Here is a 24,063-nt window from a genome sequence, read left to right as displayed (position 1 = left end):
GTGATACGGTACGCTCTTACCACGGTACGCATTGCGGTACAAAGCCCTCGGTTCGGTCCGTTTCGGTTCGGTATATGAGATATGATCATAATGCAGAAAATTGACAACAAGAGCCAAATCTTACATTGTTTAATAACATGGAAAGAAAATAACCATAATCTTGGTTATTTGGAATGAACAAAACTGTCATTTCATGACCAGATAGAACTGGAACCTTGAAGCTCACAGAAATGTTCATGTCTAAAAAAACCCTAAAAACAATACACAAATCAGATCTTGTCGAATGTGACTCTGTTGATGACATATCACAGATAAATAAATTAAACAAATTAACTCAACACAGTTGTCATAAGACAGTTAGTCTGTGTGACAGATCAATGCCCTTGCTCTATATCATTGTCTATCTCTCATTTCAGTCGGTTAAACATTTAGAGACTTTCCACAGTCCTTGGGAAGTACTGCTACACAATCTTGGCACATTCGAGAAGTTTGTTTCATTCAGTTCAAAGTCATTCAAAGTATATTTTAAAGTTCACTCAGAAATGTATTTTAGCTTGAGAAAGCTGCTTTCTCTTTTTATTGGTCGTTAAATGTTCATTGTTCTAATAAAGCTTGCAATGAGATGGTAGCAACATTAAGAAACAAACATCAGGCTTAAGAACTGTGATGGGAAAGCTACCAGATCCATACCCATAATTGCAGTTATCCCTCGCCATAGCGCCGGTCTTGGGGTCCATGTATGACCCCCCGAGTTATGAGACACCCGTGTTATACATAACCCGGAATAAAGGCCAAGTAAAAATGTATTTTTCATGGACATAACAGAACTGCTATTTCGTGTATTGTGCCCAGTCAAAACTGTATCGTATTGAGGGAGGTGAAAAAACAACAAAACTGTGTAAATGAAAATAAATATGTGTATCGGAAACCTGCAGTCAAATTAAACATCACTAGACATGATCATTCAGTTGTCCTTCCTGTTATGCTACCTGTTATTTAACTGTCGGAAATAACAATCAGCTGTGTACTCATGTTTTGCTCCAATCTACCGGTGATTCAGTTAAAAATGACCTGAAAATATAACATCGAAGGATTTCTATTTCATTACCAGAATAATTTATATCTCAAGCAGTTATTTTAACGGAGATAATATATATCGCTATGGCATTAGTATTATGCATGTTTTCTACGAACGTATTTAACATGATAATTAACATAGGTTCAGCACTTTGGGTTACGTGGCTGGATACATTTTACGTGTGAAACAGTTTGACAGGTCACCGTTGACTTCCCGCGATACCTACCACTTTGATTGTTGGCAATTAATTGTGAAATATGACTTCAATGAGTCAATAACGCGGGTCTTGGGTTCCATGGATGGCGAGGCGGTAATCTGTTCGTGAGAATAATGTGAAATTGGTGCTATCGCGGTACGTAGGTACGAAAAGCGGACCCTTATGAACAAGGTAAGCGGAAGTGGTACGCGTATAGAATGACGGATGTCATTTCACACACGTTTTCTCCAATGTTACTGTAAACAGTTTTAATAAATGAAAATGGATTAAATTTAATCAAATAAAATGAAATCGAGGAAGATGGTTTTAATATGAGTTTTCTGACATACCTTTTCGGATGGCAGTGTTTACCCACGCTATAACGCGGTGTGTTGCATCATAGCACACATCGAAAGTACTCGGCTGATGGCGTGTATTTATGAAAAAGTTGACTTTAATACGTTATTACGATGTTTCGCTGTTCGTCTGATTTGAAATAACTGAAAAAGAAACAGAACTCAGCTTATGATTTGGTATCTGCAGTTGCTGTCCTGCTGACTTTGTAAGTAGACGACTTGAGGCGATCTCGAACTTACTTCCACGAAAATAGCGGCCGTCAAGCAAAGAAATGCATAGATTTTGACCAAATGTTTCGATTTCTAGACATTTTAGAAAAGGTTTAAAATGAATACTAAAATGACGGTACGAAAACCGAAAAACCTGACTTTTTGGATTGCATTACGGTACACCGAACCAAAGGCAAAATACCGCAGTTCTACTATTACTGCGGTATACCGTTTGACCCCTATTTCCTTAACAACAAAGTAGTATGTCCTAAAAAAAAAAGTAAGGACAGAAATGCTTGGAAAATTCATTTTGGCAATATTTGATAATGGTTGATATTTCAGATTCAAAACTCATATATAATCATTCATACCACCTCGACCTAATATGGCATATGAGTAATCACGATGTACCATTCCCTAATCATAATGATTACTCGTAAAATATCGAAAAACTTAGAAAAAATTCCATGGTAGAAACACTTCTAAGAAACAAACTATACTGTGACCCCACCTGGCAGGCAGACAGGGTGACAGCGTTATGTAATGCACGGGCAGTACATGTCAGGGACCGTCTCAAAATATCAAGTGTCAGTATCACTGCTGATGGAGGACTCTAGCGGAATTACAACAGGACATTTATTGTATCTTTGATCTCATCTTGTATTTTAGCACACGTCGGTGGGATTTTGCGTTCATACAGTTTATAAACTGCACGGCGTATGACACCCTTATCAAAGCTATCCAGTTTGTGTTTCCTACCTGGTTTTGATTTTGACACGACCCTTGAGATAACTGATTTGTTTACAACTTTGTAAACCCTTACTATATGTCAAATTAAGGGCTTTACACATTCTATAGTAAACCCTGTCATAGCTGACGAGAGGTTTCCTTCTTTGTTTCTCCAGTATGAAATACTGGTATAACTTTGAAAGTAATTGTTCTGCAGAGATGTCAAGTCGCATGTTGCCAGTTCAATGCTCTTACACAAAGGGAAACTTCTATGGGTGTACAAGATTACCTATGCGATTTGAATTAAGACTTTTTTACGTAATTATTTTGAAAATAACTACTACAAGAGTTCCATCTTTTTTCACATATAGATGTTAAAACAAACACACAACCTTTTACAATCATTTATGTAATTTAGTTGAGGCTATATGAATAATTAATCTGTATTTCAAAACTACAGTTTGTACTTAGAATATTTACGAATGTTGTTCAAACGTCAAAATTTCCTCCTGTGAAGTCACCCCTCAAATGCATTTTTTCATCTGAGCTTTAATATCCAACTAGGCAGAGTCGTACATGTATCATATTTGTGCTTTTATCGTGTGTAAAATTCATCATATTGATATTGAAGCCAAAAAGCATTTTCCAAGCATTTCTGGCCTTACTATAGTCATGCTATTGCTTCAGGTTTGGTGCTAGAAACTGGTGTGAGCTTGAGGTAGATTGAAAATGAATGCTTTCTCATGCTTTCCACAGATGATGATATTAGATTGAAAATGAATGACCGCCTTACTAGAATAACAAAACATGATTCAGTAAACAGTAACAACAGGGATGTTTATTCATGTATTTACAACAATGTTCTTTCAAAGCAGTACAAATGTTAATAAGGATGGTGACCCGATATTTACAGTAATTTCCAATAATTCTATGTATCAAATTCAAACGTTTAGCTAGATATACCATTCTTGAATTAGCACTATGTATCTTTTAAGGACAATGAACGGAACTCTATTAAAAGATCATAAGATGACAAATGAATCTATTTGAAATACTGCATCTTCCTTATGTAATTATTTATATTTGAGTGAGTTTTTAGTTTTACACCACTTTTAGCAATATTCCAGAAATATCATGGTAGGGGGACACCAAAAATGGGCTTCATACTTTGTGCCCATGCGGGGACTTTACATTTGAGACGATGATGTAATAACACTGAGAGATGTAAATAATTCTTAAATAATTATCCTTTTTAGCATGTACAGTAAGGGCAAATGTTCAGTTTCAAAACATTTTCCACACACAGTTATGGACGCAGGCACCACATGTCATGATTTGTCATTACTGCGTAGCAACTAAGTATGTACATGAGTTGCTCTGCAACTAAAAAACAACTTTTTCACCAGGTTGTCAAACATCAAGAAATATCTTTCATTTATAGTCCAGAATTATGAATCCATTTAGCACACACGTATTCCAATTTCCTATTTCTTCATTTTCTTCATCTTTTCTGATCTGAAAACATCAAAACAATGATTAGTTAATAAATTTGAGCAAATACTGTTTCATTCAATTAGATATTCATTTGCAACAGAAAAATCTATTGCATTAAATCTCTTGTACTTGTTAATTCTTATCTTATGGCTATCATACTAAGGTTAGCATACCAGGGACATGGGTTTAAGATGGAAGATTCAGGAAAGAAGACACGAATACTTACAGATATAATATTGCATATATGTCAGAAACTTTCAGATGATTATCTTTCAGTATTTGATGGGATAAAATGGCATTATATAGAACATCCCTTTCAAAAGTATGGTCATTTTAAGGCAACACATTTAATTACCTTCCTCTAAGAATGAACTTAAGAGAGCAGACAGCTCAGGCGAACATGAAACAACTGAGGTAGCATCAGTGGCTGACACACCCTCCCCTGTTTGTGATGAGGCTGCTGATTCGCTGCCCCCACTATAACCTGGCTGCATCCTCGTCTCACATTGGCTACTGCCACCCATTGAGGTTGCAGAGCTTGCTTCGGATTGACAAACAAGGATTCGGGATTGACCTGGTCGTTGGGCAGGAGTTGGGGATAAGTATGAATTCAGGATTCAGGAGAATCATTCAATTCAAGTCTAGAAACAGTGCTGGGGCTAGTGACAGTTAATGCTATGTACACAAACATATTGAACAACTGGAGCATGAACTTCCGTCCCACTGAAACACAAGAAGCCGGGGTATATGGTCACACAAGGTAAGCAAGGGTGGAAGGGCTCAAGCAGCATCCAAAGGGGGTAGTATGCTCCCTGACTTGGGGTTCCCCTACCCCGTGATTACAGGTGAAGATAATGTACAGAAAGAATGGTACTACCACTTCACAAGCTCAGTTATTACAATGTTAGTCAATAATGGCAGCCACATACAAACAGGTTGAAAAGAATTCAGAATTAACATTAAATGCATTGTCATATGTCTATAAAACTACTGTTTGACCCTTATCAAACATTCAGTTAGAAGGTAAAAGGACTAGCATGCCAAAGTAAAAGGTTTACCATCACCACCAAACAAACGTGAGTGAGTGAGTGAGATGTCTCCAACCTCTCTATCTACTGCATGGTTAGTTTGTGAGTTGCTTGCTGTTTTGAAAAGTGCTAAGGGTTGTATTTTTACATCTTTAGTCTCAGAGGTACGACTGCATAGTGCTACCGGTATCGCAATACAGATTTCAGTCGATACATATTGCAATGGGTTTTTTCTCAGAAACAGTATATTGGGTAATAAAAATATATGAAGTTTTGTGATCATCTCTATGGGTTAAGTTAAAATCTTTCATTCACACTGAACTTTTCCATAGTGATTATTGACAAAACTGCATACTGCTACGCGCTCTCGGTCTTACTTCTCCCCACCCTCCGGTCTCCCCACCCTCCGGTCTCGGGTCTTACTTTCCCAACCATAACCTCGGAGTCGTGCTTTAGCCTACACATAAATCTCTTCACCCACTCACTAATGTATGTTAGTATAGCTCAGTACTACACACACAAAATCCAACCCCCAGAGGAATGTAAGTTAGAGCCATGCAATACAAGTTCCAAATTCAAAGAGTGCAATGCAAGTTCAAAGAGTGCAATGCAAGTTGAAAGACTGCAATGAAAGTTCAAGGTGAGCAATGCATGTTCAAGTTAGGCAGCTACTGAGTCCAAGGTGTTATGTCAGTGAACATCTGTTTCTGGAGTTGAAACGCATGATTCATCCTTCAAACACAGCTGGTGGTCAATAATAAGACATATCAGTATGTAAATCAGTAAGTGAATGTCCTTGTGGAAATAATTGTTCCTGTTCAACCTTACGAAAGTTACGAATATATGTCTTATTCATCTTGATAAACTTATAAAAGCATTTCTGTCAAGATTTAGAGACTCCTTTGAAGTAACATGGTTAGATCACACATCTTATTGCACACCAACAGGTCATAATGTCTTCAATCTAAACTTACCTCCTGTGGCATCACCATGAGAAAATATAACAGGGGTATCCATTTCATGTGAAATCTGCTCGGACAACTCAGAATCTCGGGCCAAGCTCACACCCTAAAATCACCAGAAACAACAAACTTTTCAGTTGTTCACAACACTGACACCCACTTCAATTGAAATACATTCAGTACAACCATGCATTAACAGTATCTGCATAAAATCATTATTAAATGTAACAAAAGGTATCTATGATTTTAACATGAATCCCTGAATAATCTCATCAGTGAAGCCATTCGCATTTTGTAATGTTACATTCAAAGAAATGCTCATGATGAATACTGAAGAAAATTAGTGCCACAATCACGGCTGCATCCATGTTAAAACTATAATGAAAAAGACAGATTCGTAATAAATTGTCTTATGACAAGCATGGATTGCTGAAGACCAATTCTAATCCGGATCTTCACGGATGAGATGATGTTTATTATGGATGATGGATGACAGATGTATGACAAATAGGCAATGAGAGAGCTTGACTTCTTGGAAAGGGCTAAGCATGAGAATGGGTAACAAAAACAAGCATGTCTTACCTCCATAAAAGATTTAGCAAACTCCTCTGCAGCAGCTACTGAGCTGAAAGATGCCTTGAAGTTCCTCTTGACTGGCTCGTCTGTTGAGAAGTCTTGGGCACTCCACATACATGCTCTCTTCGGCATCTCTCTGGATGTATGAACAATCACGGAGGGATGACATCAAGTTTGGAATATCAGCAACATGACACGACAAACAAGGGTCAATAGTATAGGTATGTATCTACACACTGCAAAGACTTTGGTAACTTGACTGCCATAGTCTTATGTTAACTAAAGAACTTGCCATTATCTTCTCAGACAGGAATTTCACAAATACTATATAGAAACTCAAGTTCCCCAAAATGCGAATCACATAAGCCTGTGATACAGTGGTGAATAGCAACTGATGTTCGTTAATGAAAACATGCAAAACAAACCAACTAAACACACAAATGATGTCAATAAGACATCGTTAGATTGCGGTATTTGGTAGCATCACTTAAAGAGTCATGGGAAATGAATTTCAGTATCGAGCATGGCCTCCAGAAGCACCTCTTAAGTCTCACCGGAACACACAACTGACAAGAATGAGTCTCTGAGCATCAAACACTTGACTTTTGTCATATTTCATATAATTTCAAACATTAGTAAGTCGCATGTTTTTGGCCTTTTACATTTTCCCTCCAAATCCTTGTTAAAGTGCAGGGATTGGGATAGAGAACTTGACAATGGGCCATTTTCAGGATTATTAGCCATTTCTGAATTTAGAATGGGCCACTGCCCTTGTATCAATAGTAAACTTCAAAATTTTAATGGGCCATTTTTTATTCTAATGTGCAAAATGGCCCATGGCCCCTGCCTTTCCCAATGCCTGCAAGTGGATACAGAGTCCTTCAGAAAACAGCAAGAGAGGTGGTTCAATCACTGGCCTCTTGATGCCCCAAAACAACAACAGTTGGCTGAGTGTCAGTATTCAATGTGTGAGTTGGGTATCCATATCAAACTGCAGCATGCCATCTCTGCACATCAAACTTAAGTCCAGACAAGGGCAAGCACACACACACACACACTCACACAAAAACGTTTTCCTGACAAGCAATATCTTTAAGGTGAAGAATTCTCAACTGACTTACACTCTTATTGAGTGTTCCCGGCAAATGATATGGTTGCAGATTTTTAGTTTGTCATCTGTGTCCATGTCAATTTGGTTTCCATTCAGATCTTCATTGTACAGGATCTTCAGGTTGCCCATTCCAAGTTTCTAGAAAGAAGATAATTCTCAATGAAACTCCAAGTACAAGTTGGTATAATAATAAATAATAATAATAATAATTCATTTGTAAAGCGCCTAATATCCACCTTTCAGATGCTCAGTGGCGCTAATCAATAGACGTATACATCAATGTATCGGTGAATCTGTGAATGTGTTGTAAGTATGTAGATGCAATGTACTTAATTTGGGCTCGATTGTTATTCAACAGTATTTTCAGTTATATAACACTATTTCAGATTAACGTGGAAGGAAAGCCAGAAGTGATGGTTTTCTTCAGAAGTTGACTAGTTCAGTGAACCCCTAAAGCTGTGGTACGGTGCTGATAAACCTGAAACAAAGTGACCACAACACAACATTACTGGTTTCCATCCCATTTAATGGAGGCCACCTTGCATACAGAAGTTTAGTGCCTTTGATAATGGTGTCATGAACATCAATTGATATAATGTTGTGTGCTTAAATAGTCAACACAATCGGTCTCAAACTACACTCTCTCAAATTTAACAATATCTCGGACATATTATCCCCTCCCGACTGATTCACAACCTAAATACCTAACAAAATGCCTGCTTATCTCTAATTTCATCACTGTTACTGTTAATCTTGAGTTCTCTGGATGTCCTTCACTTATTATCTTGAACGTCCTGATATGTCTCAGTTACACCACAGTCCCGCTAGGTTCAAGATGGCAGGGCTCGACCCTAACAGTCTTGTAGTAATGCAACAGCTGGACTTTGAAACTGTTTACAAATCTCTTCCCATGTATGGATGTGCCCAATGTGTGTACTTTCTTACTCTAGTGCATCAACACAGGGCTCCTGTATAGCCATTCCTCTTCTTCATACCTACATTGTGTGAGACACAACATAGCATCAATATCTCACCTTCCACTCATCATTCTCAAAATATGTCAACGTAGCCCTCTTCTCAAACACAATGCTTTCTTCCTCAGAATCATCATCATCTTCGTCATCATCTTCTTCTTCCTCTGTCACAGAGACTTCCTGACTTTTGGACTCAGTTGCCGAGTTGTTGGCATTCTTAGCTGGGGCTGCTGGTAATAAAATATCAGTTCCTCTTTAAGGTGACAGATGAACTGAGAGGAGCACAATGGTCATATTTATCTAAGAATCTACTAAAATCAGATGACATATGTGCCATTAGTTGCTGCCTGTTTAAGAAACACCCCATTCTGCATGATGTTATTTATGATCATTCAGGTTTAGATTTAATTACTTTGGTTCACTGGGGAAAATGGTAGTCTGACACATACCAGCTTCTGTTTGTCTGACCTGCTCCTGAACCTCTTCAAACTTCTTCTTGAACTGTCTGGCCAGCTTTTCTGTCTGCAATACATGACTCAAACATGAGGTGATGATATACGCCATGCATCCAATTTTAACGACGAATGTAAAACAAATATTTAAATGTAGAACTTCCTTACAAACCCATGATTGGATATTCTGGAGGGAGCCCACTACGTTTTCTTTCAAAGGGGATATTTTTTCTCTCATGACTTCAAACCATGCATAAAAATTTCCTTTTAAAGATCACATATACTCTAGGGGGGTACAAATACATAAATCACTAATTGACATCGTTATAAATGAAACCCCATCATTAAAACTACTCATTTCGATCTTTAATTAACTTAATCGACATTTTGACAACAGTGCACAATTCTCACCAGCGAACGAAATTTCAACCAATCAGAGCGGCGCGTCTCTGTGACGTCATGTGACGAATAGATATAAGGGCAGATGCAGAATTCATGTACATTTCAGGGGGTAAATATCTTGTTTACAGGTTTGTATAAACCTGAAATCGTGACAACTGTTGTGAAAAATGAAAGCTATATGTTCTCACAATCTACTTTCATTTAATTTTGTCTCCTGCATTGCCTAGTTTCCGAGTTACAACTTGTTTTCATAGACGATTCTGTCAAAATCGCTTGTTGTTGCTAGGCCTTATTTGTTCGAGCCAGACACTAGTGATAGTGAAAACGATGATCAGCCTCGCTCATCACGGTTACGGTTAATTTCTTCAACCTAAACAGTGCGACATTAAGAAGGGTGGATGCCCTTCAGATGCAATTATTTGAAAATATCCCCGGTAGTTCTTGTCTGATTGTAATAATGTATCAAAGCAGTGTGGGCTCTTTCAAGTTTTCTAATGCCTGGATAGTGTGACTGATCCAAATTGATCCCATTTCTGTTTGTTTTTTTTACCTCGATATTTAATCATGTCATGTAAAAATTTGACATCTATTACGTATATTAAAAAATGACATTTGATTTATTTGAATCCATCCACTAAACAACCCTACTTTGCCATTGCTAGAAGAATCTGAAAATTTACTTAGGTAAATAGGTACAAACAGTTTAAGCACACAGCAAATGCTTAAATGTATTTCTTATGCAACAAAGAAGTTCTGTTTGTATTCTCAAAACAGTGTCGGTCCATAAGTTTTCACATGCAATTAAATTGCATGCAATACAGCAATTAATACTCCCTTGCTGTAACCCATGTTAGGTGGTATAACTGACTGACTGAGTTTAGTTTTACGCTGCTTTTAGCAATATTCCAGCAACATCACGGCAGGGGACACCTGAAATGGGCTTCACACATTGTACCCATGTGGGGATTCGAGCCCGGGTCTTCAGCGTGACGAGCTGACGCTTTAAGCAATAGGCTACCCCACCGCCCTTAGGTGGTAAAAACCTACACATGTTATTTGTCATCATTCACTTGGTCAGTTAATGAATTTATAACAGGTATAATTAGTGGTAACACCACTTAGATTACCTGACAAAAGTTCCCATTTGGCATTTCTTGTGTCTTGAGTAGTGAGTGAGTGAGTTACGATTTAACGTCACATCGGCAATATTGCAGCCATATCGTGACGAGAAATGTTTTATATAAATAATAAATCAAAGTTGCTAAAGAATCAGTCAGCGAAGGACTGTAAAATAACTAGAGTATCACAGATGGAGTCTAAAACTAGCATGAACATGTAAAACTATTTTATTTACGAAGACAATACAATATAAAAACGGGCTATAGATCGCCAACAACTGAAGGTAGATCACCATACTAGGAACCATGGGGACTTACATTACTTTTTGCTACCTGCATGGACCCTAGTTGGATTTACACCATCCCTTCAACCATTGGCGACAGAAGAGAAATCTAGCCATAAATTAAAAACACACTTATTCTACGATTAAAAACCTGGCACACTTAAATTGACCAAATGTTTTGGGACTTACGTACCCTCTCAGGAGGACAATAATTTTACAATACTTCAACCCCCTTTGAGGATACAGCCACTAACAATCTCAGTTGCTAATCTAAACTACCAATAATAAAATATATATCTATTTACAAATCACTCAACAAATCTAATTCTTTTAAAAAGGCAATAACTAAATGAGAACTAACAGTAGTAAAAAAGATCCTTCAATGTTTTGACATTAAAATACTTATCCCTTGTGATGGAATATTCAACACAGTCAAGCAGTACATGCTTGACTGTGATTCTTTCATCACAAGGGATACAAAACGGAGGATCCTCGCCCTTCAATAGGTACTCATGAGTGTATCTGGTGTGGCCAATGCGACATCGTCGCATGGTGACCTCTTCAAATCTGGACTGACATCCCAAGTAAGTGTAACCGATATAAGGTTTGATTGCATGTAATTTATTGATACCTACTTGGGTGTCCCACTTCTTCTGCATCAGATCGCGGATGTATGTTCTAATGCTGGCTTTATAATCAGAGTATGGGAGAAGAAGTGGTGTCACAGATTTGTGGAGTGCTGCCTTGGCAGCAAGATCGGCCATTGTGTTCCCAGAAATGCCAACGTGGCTGGGTAACCAACAGAAGACGATGTCGCATTGGCCAGTAGCAAGATCATTATATAATTCGATTATTTCAATTAAAAGTGGATGCTTGCAAGATAGATTTTTAATAGCCTGAAGGCAAGATAGAGAGTCAGAAAAGATGATATATTGTTTATATTTACGGTGTTTATTAATATATTTAAGAGCTGTTAAGATGGCGTTTGCTTCTGCTGTGAAAATTGAACTGTCATTGGGTAGTCTGGAAGATATTGTTTTGGACCCAATGACAGTGGCACACGCAACCGCGCCACCATCCTTGGATCCATCTGTATATAAGGATTTATAGGTATTATATTTATTTCTTAACTGACTAAATTCCTGTTTATATTGTAAATCATTAGTTTCGGATTTTTTAAATGTGGTTAATGTTAAGTCAACTTCTGGCCTCACCAATTGCCAAGGAGGAGAAGAAAGAAGACGAGAAGGAGATATATTCTCCAGCTCAATGCCGGCAGCAGAAAGGAATGGTTTAATTCTGTGCCCAAGGGGCGGAACAAGAGAAGGCTTTTTGTTATACAAATCCTCATAAAGAGGAGTGAAGACACAGCGAAACGCAGGATTAGACTCGTTAGAATATAGCTTCGTAATATACTGTAATGATAATTTTATACGGCGTTGAGTAAGAGAAGGCTCATCTGCCTCGACGTAGAGACTGTCAACAGGAGATGTTCTGAAGGACCCAAGACAAAGTCTCAGACCTTGATGGTGGACTGAATCTAAGAGTTTTAGGTTGCTTTTGCAGGCTCCACCATAAACGATGGAGCCATAATCAAGCTTCGAGCGGACAAGTGATCTGTAAAGGTGTAGGAGCGTAGCTTGATCCCTTCCCCACCTTGAATTAGACACGACTTTCAATAAATCAAGTGCCTTCAGGCATTTAGTTTTGAGAGATTTGATATGCGGAAGAAACGTTAAATGGGAGTCGAAAATGAGACCTAAGAACTTGGCCTCTTTTACAACCTTGATGGGAGTGCCATTCAAAAACAGTTCTGGGTGTTTATGTGGTTTATATTTACGGCAGAAGTGTATGCAATTAGTTTTTGATTTAGAAAATTTAAAGCCGTTTTCAAGACACCATTTATGTATTTTATTTAAACACAACTGTAGTTGTCGTTCAATAGTATGCATATTCTTACCGCGACAAGAAATGTTAAAATCATCCACAAAAAGTGATCCATCAATTGAATCATTTAAAACCTTTGATAAACTGTTGATCTTAATACTAAACAATGTTACAGACAAAATACTGCCTTGTGGGACACCCTGATCCTGATTATAATGGTCAGACAGGGTTGAACCCACTCGGACTTGAAATTGCCTGTCTGATAAAACTGTGATATAAAAGAGGTAGACGACCCCGTAAACCAAAATCATGTAAATCCTTTAAAATGCCATGCTTCCAGGTCGTATCGTATGCTTTCTCGAGATCAAAGAATATCGATACTGCATGTTGTTTATTTATTATTGCATTTTTAACAAAGGATTCTAAACGTACCAAATGATCAATGGTACTACGATTTTTCCTGAAACCACATTGAATATTTGTTATGAGATTATTGGTTTCAAGATACCATGTTAATCGATTATTTACTATTCGTTCCATGGTTTTACAGACGCAACTCGTTAAAGAGATTGGTCTGTAATTAGACGGATCAGTATGATCCCGGCCAGGTTTTGGAATAGGGACTACAACAGCAGTACGCCACGAAGTTGGGAAATTCCCTGAAGTCCATATTTGATCAAAAATCTCTAAAAGGATTTCTAAACATGATTCCGGTAAATGTTTCAAGAGCTGATAGTGAATATTATCAGCTCCTGTTGCTGTATCATGAGCTTGCTCAAGGGCGGTATGGAGCTCATGTAACGAAAATAGTTCGTTATAATCTTCACCATTGTCTGAGTTAAAATTTATTCTTTTCGTCTCCTGTTGTTTCTGATACTTTTGAAACTCAGGGACATAATTAGATGAAGATGAATGCTTGGCAAGAGTTTCACCAAGTTTATTTGCAATGTCAGTTTTATTAGTCAATAAATTATCACCGTCCTTCAAATGATGAACGGTAGATTTGGAACCTTTGCCCTTTATTCTTTGGATCATGTTCCACACCTTTGACATAGGTGTACGTGAATTTATTTTAGAAACATATTTACGCCAAGACTGACGCTTATTTTGTTTAAAAAGAACGTCGAGCCTTAGCATTAGTAATTTTGACTCTGTCTAAATTATGGACAGTAGGGTGTTTGCGAAAATATTTTTCGGCTTTCTTCCTACATTTCCTGGCCTGTTTACATTCATGATTAAACCATGGTTTACGAACATGTGGAACCGCAGAGGACTTAGGAATTGTTTTATCAGCAATGTCATTTAGTATATCCGAAAAAGACTGTATAGGATCTTCACTGTTCCTAAAAAGATCATGCTTCAAGTGTTCAACACACAGAGTCTCATATAATGACCAATCAGCCCTGGCGAAGTTCCTTCTGGATATAGGTGGATCATCACCAGGGTTGACTGTTTTGAGAATGGTGGGAAAGTGATCGCTCCCACATAGGTCATCATGGACCATCCATTTAAATTCATTATACAAGTTGGGGTTAGCGAGAGACAGATCCAGGGAAGAATATGTTCCCGTAGCTGGATGTAAATATGTGGTTGAATCGTCATTGAAAATACATAAATTATTATCGGAAATGAATTCCTCAAGCATTTTACCTTTAGGATTAGTATGGACACTGCCCCAAAGCGGGTTGTGTCCGTTCAGATCACCCATGATAATACACGGTTTTGGAATCTGGTCATACAGATTTTGCAAATCTGACAGACGGATATCAGAAGATGGTGGGATGTACAAGCTGCATAGCGTCAACGCAATGTGTAAAGTCAGACGAACAGCTACAGCTTGGAGATTGGTAATAAGTGGGACAGGACTATGTATAATACCCTGCCGAACCAAGATAGAAACACCACCAGTTGCTCTATCGCCTTGAGGTGAAAAGAAATGATAATCACTGTATTGTCTTAAGTTGAAAGTATCTGTACTTTTAAGAAAGGTTTCTTGAAGACAAAATGCCGATGGATGAAAGTCCTGTATCAATAATTGTATTTCATTTAAGTTATTTTTAAGACCTCTGCAATTCCACTGTATTAGATTGGGCAACTGAGTCATGGTGCCTCAATTGGTGATCGCCCTCGTGAATGTGAGGAGGAGCTATTCCCCCCGCCTGTCTTGTGAAGATAACGTAACCTCCATGTCTAGAGGGCCAAATGGGTTCTCTAGAGGAACCACTAAAGGTGAAGGGATTGTTGGTGTCTGTTTCTTATTCTTATTTTTTCCTTTCGGTTTCGACAAGTAAAGTGTGTCGGGCGGCTCCTTGTCAGACGTGTTTGATGGTGTTTTTGATTGTGTCTCAGTCTGAGATCCAGATGATGCTGTTGTGACCGTTGAAGTCGATGGTGTGACTGGGGAAGTCAAAGGTTTGAGAAAAGTTGAATTAACAGGTTTTTCTGAGTTGACCCACGTCAGGTCAGTCTGGCATGCCGCAGTGGATGTTGCCACAGAGCGAGATACTGCAGCAGAGTATGTGATGTTTGATCGAGTGGAGAGGTCATTTGTCAGTAGCCTTTTGGCGTCAAGGTAGGAGATATTCTTTTCACACTTTATTTTCATTATTGCTGATTCCTTTTGCCACATAGGGCATGATTTGGACGACGCACCATGAGGTCCTAGACAATTTGCGCACTTAAAGTCCTTGTCACAGTCGGTGTTTTCGTGGCTCCCACCACAGCGATAACACACCACAGAGCCGCGACAAGAACTGGACCCATGCCCGAATTTCTGGCATTTATAGCATCGAAGCGGACTTGGCACATATGTCTCCACTCCGATATTGAAGTACCCAGCTTTGATCGATTGCGGAAGCGATGTTCGGGCAAAGGTCAAGAGATAGGTATTTGTTTTTTGTGATGACGCCTTCCTTCTTTATTGTGAATCTTTTAACTGCTGTAATACCCTGATGTTGTAGCTCTACAGCAATTTCTTCTTCCGACATATCAGACAGACAACGAGTCCTGTCACGTATGATTCCTCGACAAGTATTTAGTGTTCTGTGCACAGACACTGTAACGTCAATATTTGCAAATGTACGGATTGACAAAAGATTGAACGATTGTTGTCTCCGTGCGCACTCCACTAGAAGGGAGCCACTACGGAGACGGGTGACGTTCTTCACTTCCCCACAAATCCCAGAAACAGCTTTGGAAACAGCAAAAGGGTTGAGTTTTATCGGTAGATAATCCACAGCCTCTATCACAAGGAATCGAGCCCAGTTATCTTCATTTGGTGAAATAGTTTTCACTGATTGATCAACAATTTCTATTCGTCTCTTCTTTTCATTTCGAGTGGAACCAGATAATTGTAGTGTCATGGTGAAAGGAAATTGGTTTCAGCACCCTGTGCCCCACCCACCACGGAGTGTCAACGAGGACGGTGTCGAATAGCATTGATCCCCAAAATGCCGACACCAGGGATACAGGGTGTTATACTCCAGAGAAAACGACACAAATAGCTGCATTTGTCCACCAATGTCTTGCCCGACTGGTTCGGTCCAAGACAAGAAATTAGAGACATACATCATTTGGAGGTCATTATCACCAGATTGGCCCATGAGCCACCGCCTTCTGGCATAGGACTCTAGGCAAATAGATATAACAAGATAATTTTGAAATACAACATTCAATACCAACAGTATATAAAATGTACATTATGATGAAATTGAATGTTTCCATGCACAGGGCACGGCGTGACCAGCCGATTGATAGAACCGGGCCAGTTCTACCACCCGTCTAGGTGAAGTCAGGGCCAAAGTGGTGTGTTGGGCAAAGGAACACTGTTCCTGGAACCAGTGCCCTCAACCACCAGAATCCCGTCCTCCACCGACACAGGGGCGCAACCCACGGCAAACGGGTTGGTGGACCAAAATATCCCCCCCGGGTCCACAACGGGGGGTTGAAAGGCGCTTAGCGTGACCCAGCACCCACCACGAGGAGGTGGCCTTTCATGGGTGCCGTGTCTTGAGTAAATACTCAACATTATAAACATCGATCAAAGGAATAACAGATAACACGCTGATTGATTAATTACTTTTATCTTGCACAGCGAGTGTTTATGTATGTAGATTTACTAATCTGTACTGAATACACTGTCGTATCTGTGTCTGTGTAAAAACAACGTCCTTCTTTCAAAGGATTAACCGCCAATACATTGATTCACTGAGCAAGATTGGCTAACTAAATTACTTTTTTTTTAAAGAATGACGGACATTATGCAATTAGTTGCCAGGTGTGCTAACTTGGGTGACCAATGAGACTATACACCAATGGGAAATACCTGAAACGATATATCACTTTTTCGATTAGACTGTTAGAAGACACATTTCTTGGAACAGCTGCAGATGAATGACATATCCCTCATTTTTGTAGATATTGATGGATACATTCCTCAAACAAGGTAATAGTCTGACATTGTTCCTATACCTGTAATCTGTTTTAATTTTAATATTTGCATTTTGTTTTTATTCATTTGTCGTAGCATTCAACATAATCATTGTTTTCGCCGTGAAGTGTAATGAGACAAACAACATACACTACTGTAGGGCGTGTGTGCAAATTATGATTCACATTGGCAAACTATAAAATGTCTAGATATTACAGTCCTGTTATAAATTCACTATAAGTATCCTCAGATCGCCTGCTTTTTATTAAGTTTCAAAATGCATACATGTATGATAATAAACTAATTAGGATTATAAGACCAAATATAAAGACGTACATTGACTAGTATCTACATACTGGTGAGTGGACGTTAACCACGTGTATGTAGCAAGAAATTTATCGTGCTGTATTGTCACTTAGACCCCCACTTTGCTTCTGTGGAAGACATCGTTATGTTACAAGTTGTGTCATGCAAAATGCTTTTGGTCATGATTCCAAAGACATATTTAACTACGAGTAGAAAGTAGTTTTGATTTTTTAACTTGATGAAAACAAACCATAATCTCATTAATTCTAACAGACTTTAGGCTGTGACTTTACGATTTTCAAAAATGGCGGCGCCCTGTCACGAACATCCGCCAGTCTGAGGATAAATGCTATTAAGGTTTGTTATCAACGAGTTACAAAATCAAAACTACTTTCTACTGGTAGTAAAATAAGTATTTGATTGATGGCCAATAGGATTTTGCATGACATAGCTTATAAAATAACAATTTCTCTCATGGAAGCGAGTTGGGTGTCAATATAATACTGCTTACAATATGATTGTCACTTCAACCACAACCTCGCTTCCGAGGAAGAAATCGTTATGTTACAAGTTGTGTCATGGAAAATGTTTATGGTCATCAATCATATACATATTTTACTACAACTAGTAAGTAGTTTTGATTCTTTGATTCCTCACATGACGTCACTGCAGTGCTCTGGAGGGCGAGAGTGAAGCAGGTGACTTTTAGCAACTTTTAATCGCTCGGTATTAATTAACCACAAGGTTTTTTTTAAAGAATGAATTTGGTGTAAGACTAACCACAAATCTTTCATATGTAATATGTTTTGTTTTTTGTTTTTTTTAATGTGTGTGTGTGTTTGTGTATGTGTTCGTGTGTGTGTGTGTGGAGAGAAGAGAAAAGGAGAGAGAGAGAGAGAGAGAGAGAGCGAGAGAGGGGGGAAGGAGGGAGGGAGGGGAGGGAGGGAGGGAGGAGAAAAGGAAAGTGTGGGAAAAGAAGGAAGGGGAAAAAGAACGGGAGAGACAGCCCCGAGGATACATAATACCCCAAAAAAAAAATTTAAAACGTACATCCTTCCATAACAGAAAAATTTACCAATCACTGAAGTTTCATCTAGGCTGATGCATCGAAACGCAACTATGCCCCAGACATATCTGTTATCTCTGGTGACTGACCTTGAACCTGAGGGCAAACTGTTCAATCTTTGCCTCGTTTTCAGCATAGTCTTGAGCAGTCCAGCACCAGACTGTCTCTGATGTTGCCATGGGAGACAGGATCATATTTGGAGCTATCAGATGATTACAGGCCACATTATGTACTTGATCTCGCCTCATCAGCATTCGATATTTGTCTGCAATGGTTTACAACAGAATGAAAACATACATGAATGAGGAACATTGTATTTATCTGAATACATTCTTGGGCCATTACAAATAAAGAAAACATTGAACAAAATTTCAACAAGTCTACCATTGATGAACATTACAGTACGGTTCTTCGACTAATTTCAGTGAGTGAGAGTGAATTTAGTTTTTCACCGCACTCAGCAATATTCCAGCTACATGGCAGCAGTCTGTAAATAATCGAGTCTGGACCAGCCAATCCAGTGATCAAGAGCATGAGCATCGATCTGCGCAATTGGGAACCAATGACATGTGTCAACCAAGTCAGCGAGCCTGGGTTACGACAAGCATAGGTTACTGAAGATCAATATTCTAACCCGGACCCTTCACGGGTCAACTCTTTCAGTGGAACAGTGGACTGTACATTGAACCAAGCCCTAATCATGCCTGTAACAAGCATGGCTTACTGGGGATCTGAAATTCTTCACAGGCACATCCATAGACTGTCAGTTGGTACTTTAAATTGTATGATGGAAGCATGTATATGGTCCAGTCTGGACTACGACAAGGCATGCTAATCCATGAGAAGCCAGACTCACCATCTTGTTTGAGGATCTTCATGTCTCCCACAGCTCTCTCCTTCCACTGGTTGGAATCGTGCACAAATCGGAACAACGTCGACCTCTGACAGTACACCACCTCCCAGCCTTCTTCACCTGTGAGAACATTAAAACCCAAATTAGACATGCAGACAAACTAATAAGTGGAAGCCACACTGGCTTAGTTGGTTAGATGGTTGATGTGCTGCGATTAGGTGCCCGACTCTGTGAGTGTGGGTTCGAATCCTGGATGGGACTCAACCCAACAAAAGTACTAGAATTTGTACTTTACTCTGACAGTGTAATTCCCAATATAACATATGATATAGACAAATTAGGACAAAAATGAATCAACATTCACATTTACTTCACACACAAGGACAAACATTCTATGAACAAGAAAGCACAGTCTGGCTTTGACCTCCCCTGTTTTGACTTCAACTAGTTCTGGAAGTTCAATGATGGGTTTAAAGTCAATGTCGTCACCCTGCACAACCTCATCATCATCATCACCATCATTGGTCCTGTTGCCACCTGGAGATGACCCAAATATCTGTTGACCTGCTCCTGACCACTGGAATGGTCTGTTTTCATCTGAGATAGATAAACATGGAGTGTCAGTCCAAGCATTTTGACAAATATGAGTGGGAAAGTATGGAGCAGGAAAATCTCTAGATAAATTTAAGACACCATTATTACAACTCATTTGAGATAATGACCAGTTACATCAGTTTGTCAGATTTCATTGCTTTAACTTAAACAGTTTCGAGAAGATTTGTTATCAATGAGAAGTGGACTAAAAACAGACAATTTTTATCCTATATTCCCCACCTAGTTTTTATGTTCCTATCTCCTTCAACTTTACATTCAATAATGTGAAACAAAAAAGCTTCTTCCTCTCTAATGGAAGGTAACTATTTACTTGCCTTTCTTGAAAGCAAATCCAACTGCATCCCCCTGTGCAGTTAGGGTAGAGAAGGACATCCCTGAAGCCTGACCGAACATAGAGAACCCTTCACTGGCACCAACACTGCCTGCAACACCTGGTGGTAGATATGTCAATAATGCAAACAGCACTGTGTTCTGGTGAGCTTGTTACTTATCCCCCTGGACAACAAAGCAGCATTACGTCCCTTCCTTTCAACCCTCACTTTATGTCAAATATGATTGAACATATATCATGAATACAAATACACATGAGAGTTTGGAATTCTGCAAGGAATTTCTGGTTCTCTATCATCCACTGTCATTTCCAGGAAAGCAATATCACTGAAAACGACCTCTGAATTTAAGGTACAGTGTAAGCCTTTCTAATTTTTTTTACCCATCTAATGTATGTTTGTAAATCTAATAATAAGATATTTAATCAGAGAATTTAATAAAAAAGGTAATTTTTTAAGTAAAATTGATATTTTTATACTTATCCTGACTCATGTTCTTGGCTTATCTCCCTTTCCCTTTCGAATGGTTGTGGAACACTTGAATCCCTTGAAGTTCCCAAAGCGGACGTACAATACTCACCCACGAGTTACCTCCCTTCCTCTTTCCCGCACAGACTTGTCACTCTCTCCTTATATACTCACCCATGCACTTGGATCGGCTGTGAAATCACAAGTGTCTTCAACGGGGAGGTTGGGAGGGTTTGTTCGTCATGAGTCAGGATAAGTATAAAATATCAATTTTACTTATAAAATTTCATATTTTTCCTTATCCTGACTCATGATCTTTGCTTATAGAATCCGTCGGAATAGGTGGTGGGTCAAGCCACTGGATTCAACAGCTGTCCTTAGATACATCCTGTATCCCCCCCATGGGAACTGCAAACGGCATTTCCGTGGTCCTTTTCTTCCAACTTGCGTAGTAACTTGGGGGAACCACTCCTTGTCTTACTTCAATCTCAGACAAGTTGAATCATGTTGATTCGTGTGGTTTATAAACTAGTATTCTCCTGTACTAGATATCTTATAACAACCCATGGATTATGATAAGGTCTTCATCATAAATGAGTTGTGATCCCTTTATGTGCAGGTAAGGTCATTACCCACACAGGATCTTAATCACTCATGCTAGTCTGTCCTTTCAAACTAATACTTTTCCTAGTAAAAGTCATCTACAAGTCAACGTGATAAAGGGTGAGATTTCAACTCAGCGCCTTTGCGGAACCGTTAGATGCTGTGCTGCAACGAGAGGCCCAAATTGGTGAATGCCTGAGACGTCTTCAGTGGTTATGTCTCGGAGGTAGTGGTTGGCAAACACTGTGTCCGACTTCCAGAAGCAGCCCTCCATTATTGTCGGTATAGAGCAATTTCCGTATAGAGCTAGTGTTGACACCAGTGCTCTCACTTTGTGTGGGTTGGAAGCTCTAGGAGGTTCTAGTCCTGCTGCTTTGTAGGCTCTCAATATAACGGCTCTCATCCAGAACGATATGGTCGTTCTTGAGACTTCAGTTGATGTCTCAGTTGATAATGGGATAAATAGGCGCTTGAATTTCCTTCTCCTCGTCTTAGTCTTTTGAAGATATATCTTCAAGGCTCTGACTGAGCACAAGGATAAGTCCTCTATATTTTGTGGGCCGAGGACTGTAGACAGCACTGATACGTGGAATTGTCTTTCTGGTTGACCAAGTAGCTAATTCTTGGCAATAAAGTCCCATCTAAGTCCTAGATGAACTGTATTATTATGCCCTTTGTCGAATGTCGTTCGACCGTAGTCCAGCGCATGTATCTCCAATATGCGAGCTGCAGTAGCCAACGTTAGAAGGAACAGCGTCTTCTGTGTTAGCAGCTCGATCGTGATCTGGTCTAGTGGTTCGTAAACATCACTGGTAAGATGACGCAGAATTACATTCAGGTCCCAGGCTGGGGCTCTGAATTTCTTTTGTTGGTCTTCCAACTTGATCTCTGTAGAGCAAGTAATTATGGTACTTTCGTCAACTTGATGCCTGTTTTCATGGTAATCACTGTACTGATAGCAACGAGGTAAGTCGATAGAGTCGAACCCTTTAGATGTCTGGTCTGTCTCAGATGACATAGATATTCTGCAACTTGAGGATGCGTAGCTATTATTGCTGTGAAGCCTCTCCGCCTTGCGTAAGTTTCAAACTTCAGCCATTTATAGTCGTATAGGTTGCGAGCCGATCTGCTTAATGCTAGTGTTATTGCTTTGGCTGCTCAGGCGGAGTATCCTCTTTTCTTCAAACACATTTTAAACGGTCCACACGTGTAACTGGAATACTGCTGGGTTTCCGTGGACTTGCTTGGTGTGCGTATGTATCAGAAGGGTCGGCCAATCTGGAAGCTTGATTACTGGACTTCCTAGGTTTACTAGTAGATATGGAAACCATGCTCTCGCTCGCCAGTAAGGCGCGACCAAAGTCAGTTGTAGCGTCTGTGTCTGTTTGATCTTGATCAGTACTTTTGGCATTAGTATCGGGGGTGGAAAAGCGTAGCCGTTTAGTCCTTCCCACGACATGCTCACGACATGATCATTGAGATGTGCCCCCCATCCTTGCAACTAGGCATCCGCGTAGAGGTGTGTCTCGAAGGCCGGCTCTTGTAAATAGACTCCTTCGCAGACATTCGACCTGTGTGTCCACTATAGTAGATACCTCTTGAGGTTTTCGGGCAGCAGGATAGGGTCGACACTGTCCACATGCTTTATGAGGAACCGTTGTAGCGGTCTTAGCTGTAGCCTTCCTATGTGTATCAAGTCTTGTGCCGAGGTTAGTAGACCAAGTAGAACTTGCCATGATCGTAGAGTTAGCGGAGAGGTGACTGCTGGCGGAATCATGGCTTGTATCTTGACCCATCGATCCTCTGGGATGACGATTAGATTCTCTGTAGTGATGAATCTTATCCCCAGGAATTGTAGATCTTGTTTTGGTTCCAATTCTGACTTCCTTAGGTTCACCAACCATCCAAATTGAGTGAGCAGCTTGATCGTTCAGAGTAGACTTGCATCTTGGTGTACCTGAATCCCGTCGTCCAGGTAGAAGGCATTGCGTAGACCTTGTTGATGAAGGTATGCGACTATGGGTTTGGTTATTCGTGTGAATAGCCATGGGGCTGAAGATATTCCAAACGTAAGCACGCTCCATTGGTAGTGTTGCCCTCTGTACAGGAATCATAGATATTTTCTTGATTCTTGATGTATCGGGATGTGCAGGTACGCATCCTGTAAGTCTGTGCTGGCCATGTAATCTGCTGGACGGACGAGTCGTTTCAGTTGAGGTAGGTGGATCATGCTGAACATCTCTGGTTTCAGTTGGTAGTCTCTGTTCAATTTGCGCATGTTGTAAATCAGTCTGAACTTCTCTAAGGAGTTCTTCTTTGGTACTAGAAAAATTGGAGATTAGAAGCCTGGGGTGAGATGATTCTGGTCTATTATCTCTACTGCATCTTATGAGAGAAGTGCGTTGTTGGCTTCTTGCAATCTGTCTGACTGTTCCTCTGCGTGCTTGAAGACCATCGGGCTGAGGGTTAACGGAGGAGCATCTTTCAGTTGTACTTTGTACCCTTCTCTTAGTACCTGCAAGGCGTAGTCGGCTCTT

At 39.6% G+C, this 24,063-nt stretch overlaps 1 protein-coding gene across 2 annotated transcripts in view; it reads right to left on the bottom strand.

Annotated features, from left to right (window-relative positions):
• Positions 1-24,063, bottom strand: part of LOC124268611 (E3 SUMO-protein ligase RanBP2-like) — a 59,674-nt gene that overhangs the window by 14,025 nt on the left and 21,586 nt on the right. Inside the window, exons 7-16 of one of the 2 annotated variants that reach the window (XM_046703612.1) lie at positions 20,441-20,557; positions 19,941-20,108; positions 19,515-19,631; positions 18,748-18,923; positions 9,164-9,236; positions 8,775-8,944; positions 7,751-7,878; positions 6,636-6,765; positions 6,066-6,159; positions 4,419-4,637 (exon numbers count right to left, since the gene is read on the bottom strand). In XM_046703612.1, the coding sequence (XP_046559568.1) occupies positions 4,419-4,637; positions 6,066-6,159; positions 6,636-6,765; positions 7,751-7,878; positions 8,775-8,944; positions 9,164-9,236; positions 18,748-18,923; positions 19,515-19,631; positions 19,941-20,108; positions 20,441-20,557 (1,392 nt within the window). Of the gene's footprint in view, positions 1-4,418; positions 4,638-6,065; positions 6,160-6,635; positions 6,766-7,750; positions 7,879-8,774; positions 8,945-9,163; positions 9,237-18,747; positions 18,924-19,514; positions 19,632-19,935; positions 20,109-20,440; positions 20,558-24,063 lie in introns of those variants that run through there. The other variant, XM_046703613.1, reaches the window with a different exon arrangement.

Source organism: Haliotis rubra, unplaced genomic scaffold, assembly GCF_003918875.1.
Source record: "Haliotis rubra isolate DU_JTF1 unplaced genomic scaffold, ASM391887v1 Scf1396, whole genome shotgun sequence".
Classification (NCBI taxonomy): Eukaryota; Metazoa; Mollusca; class Gastropoda; order Lepetellida; family Haliotidae; genus Haliotis; species Haliotis rubra.
This window is presented reverse-complemented; position numbering and strand designations above follow the sequence as displayed.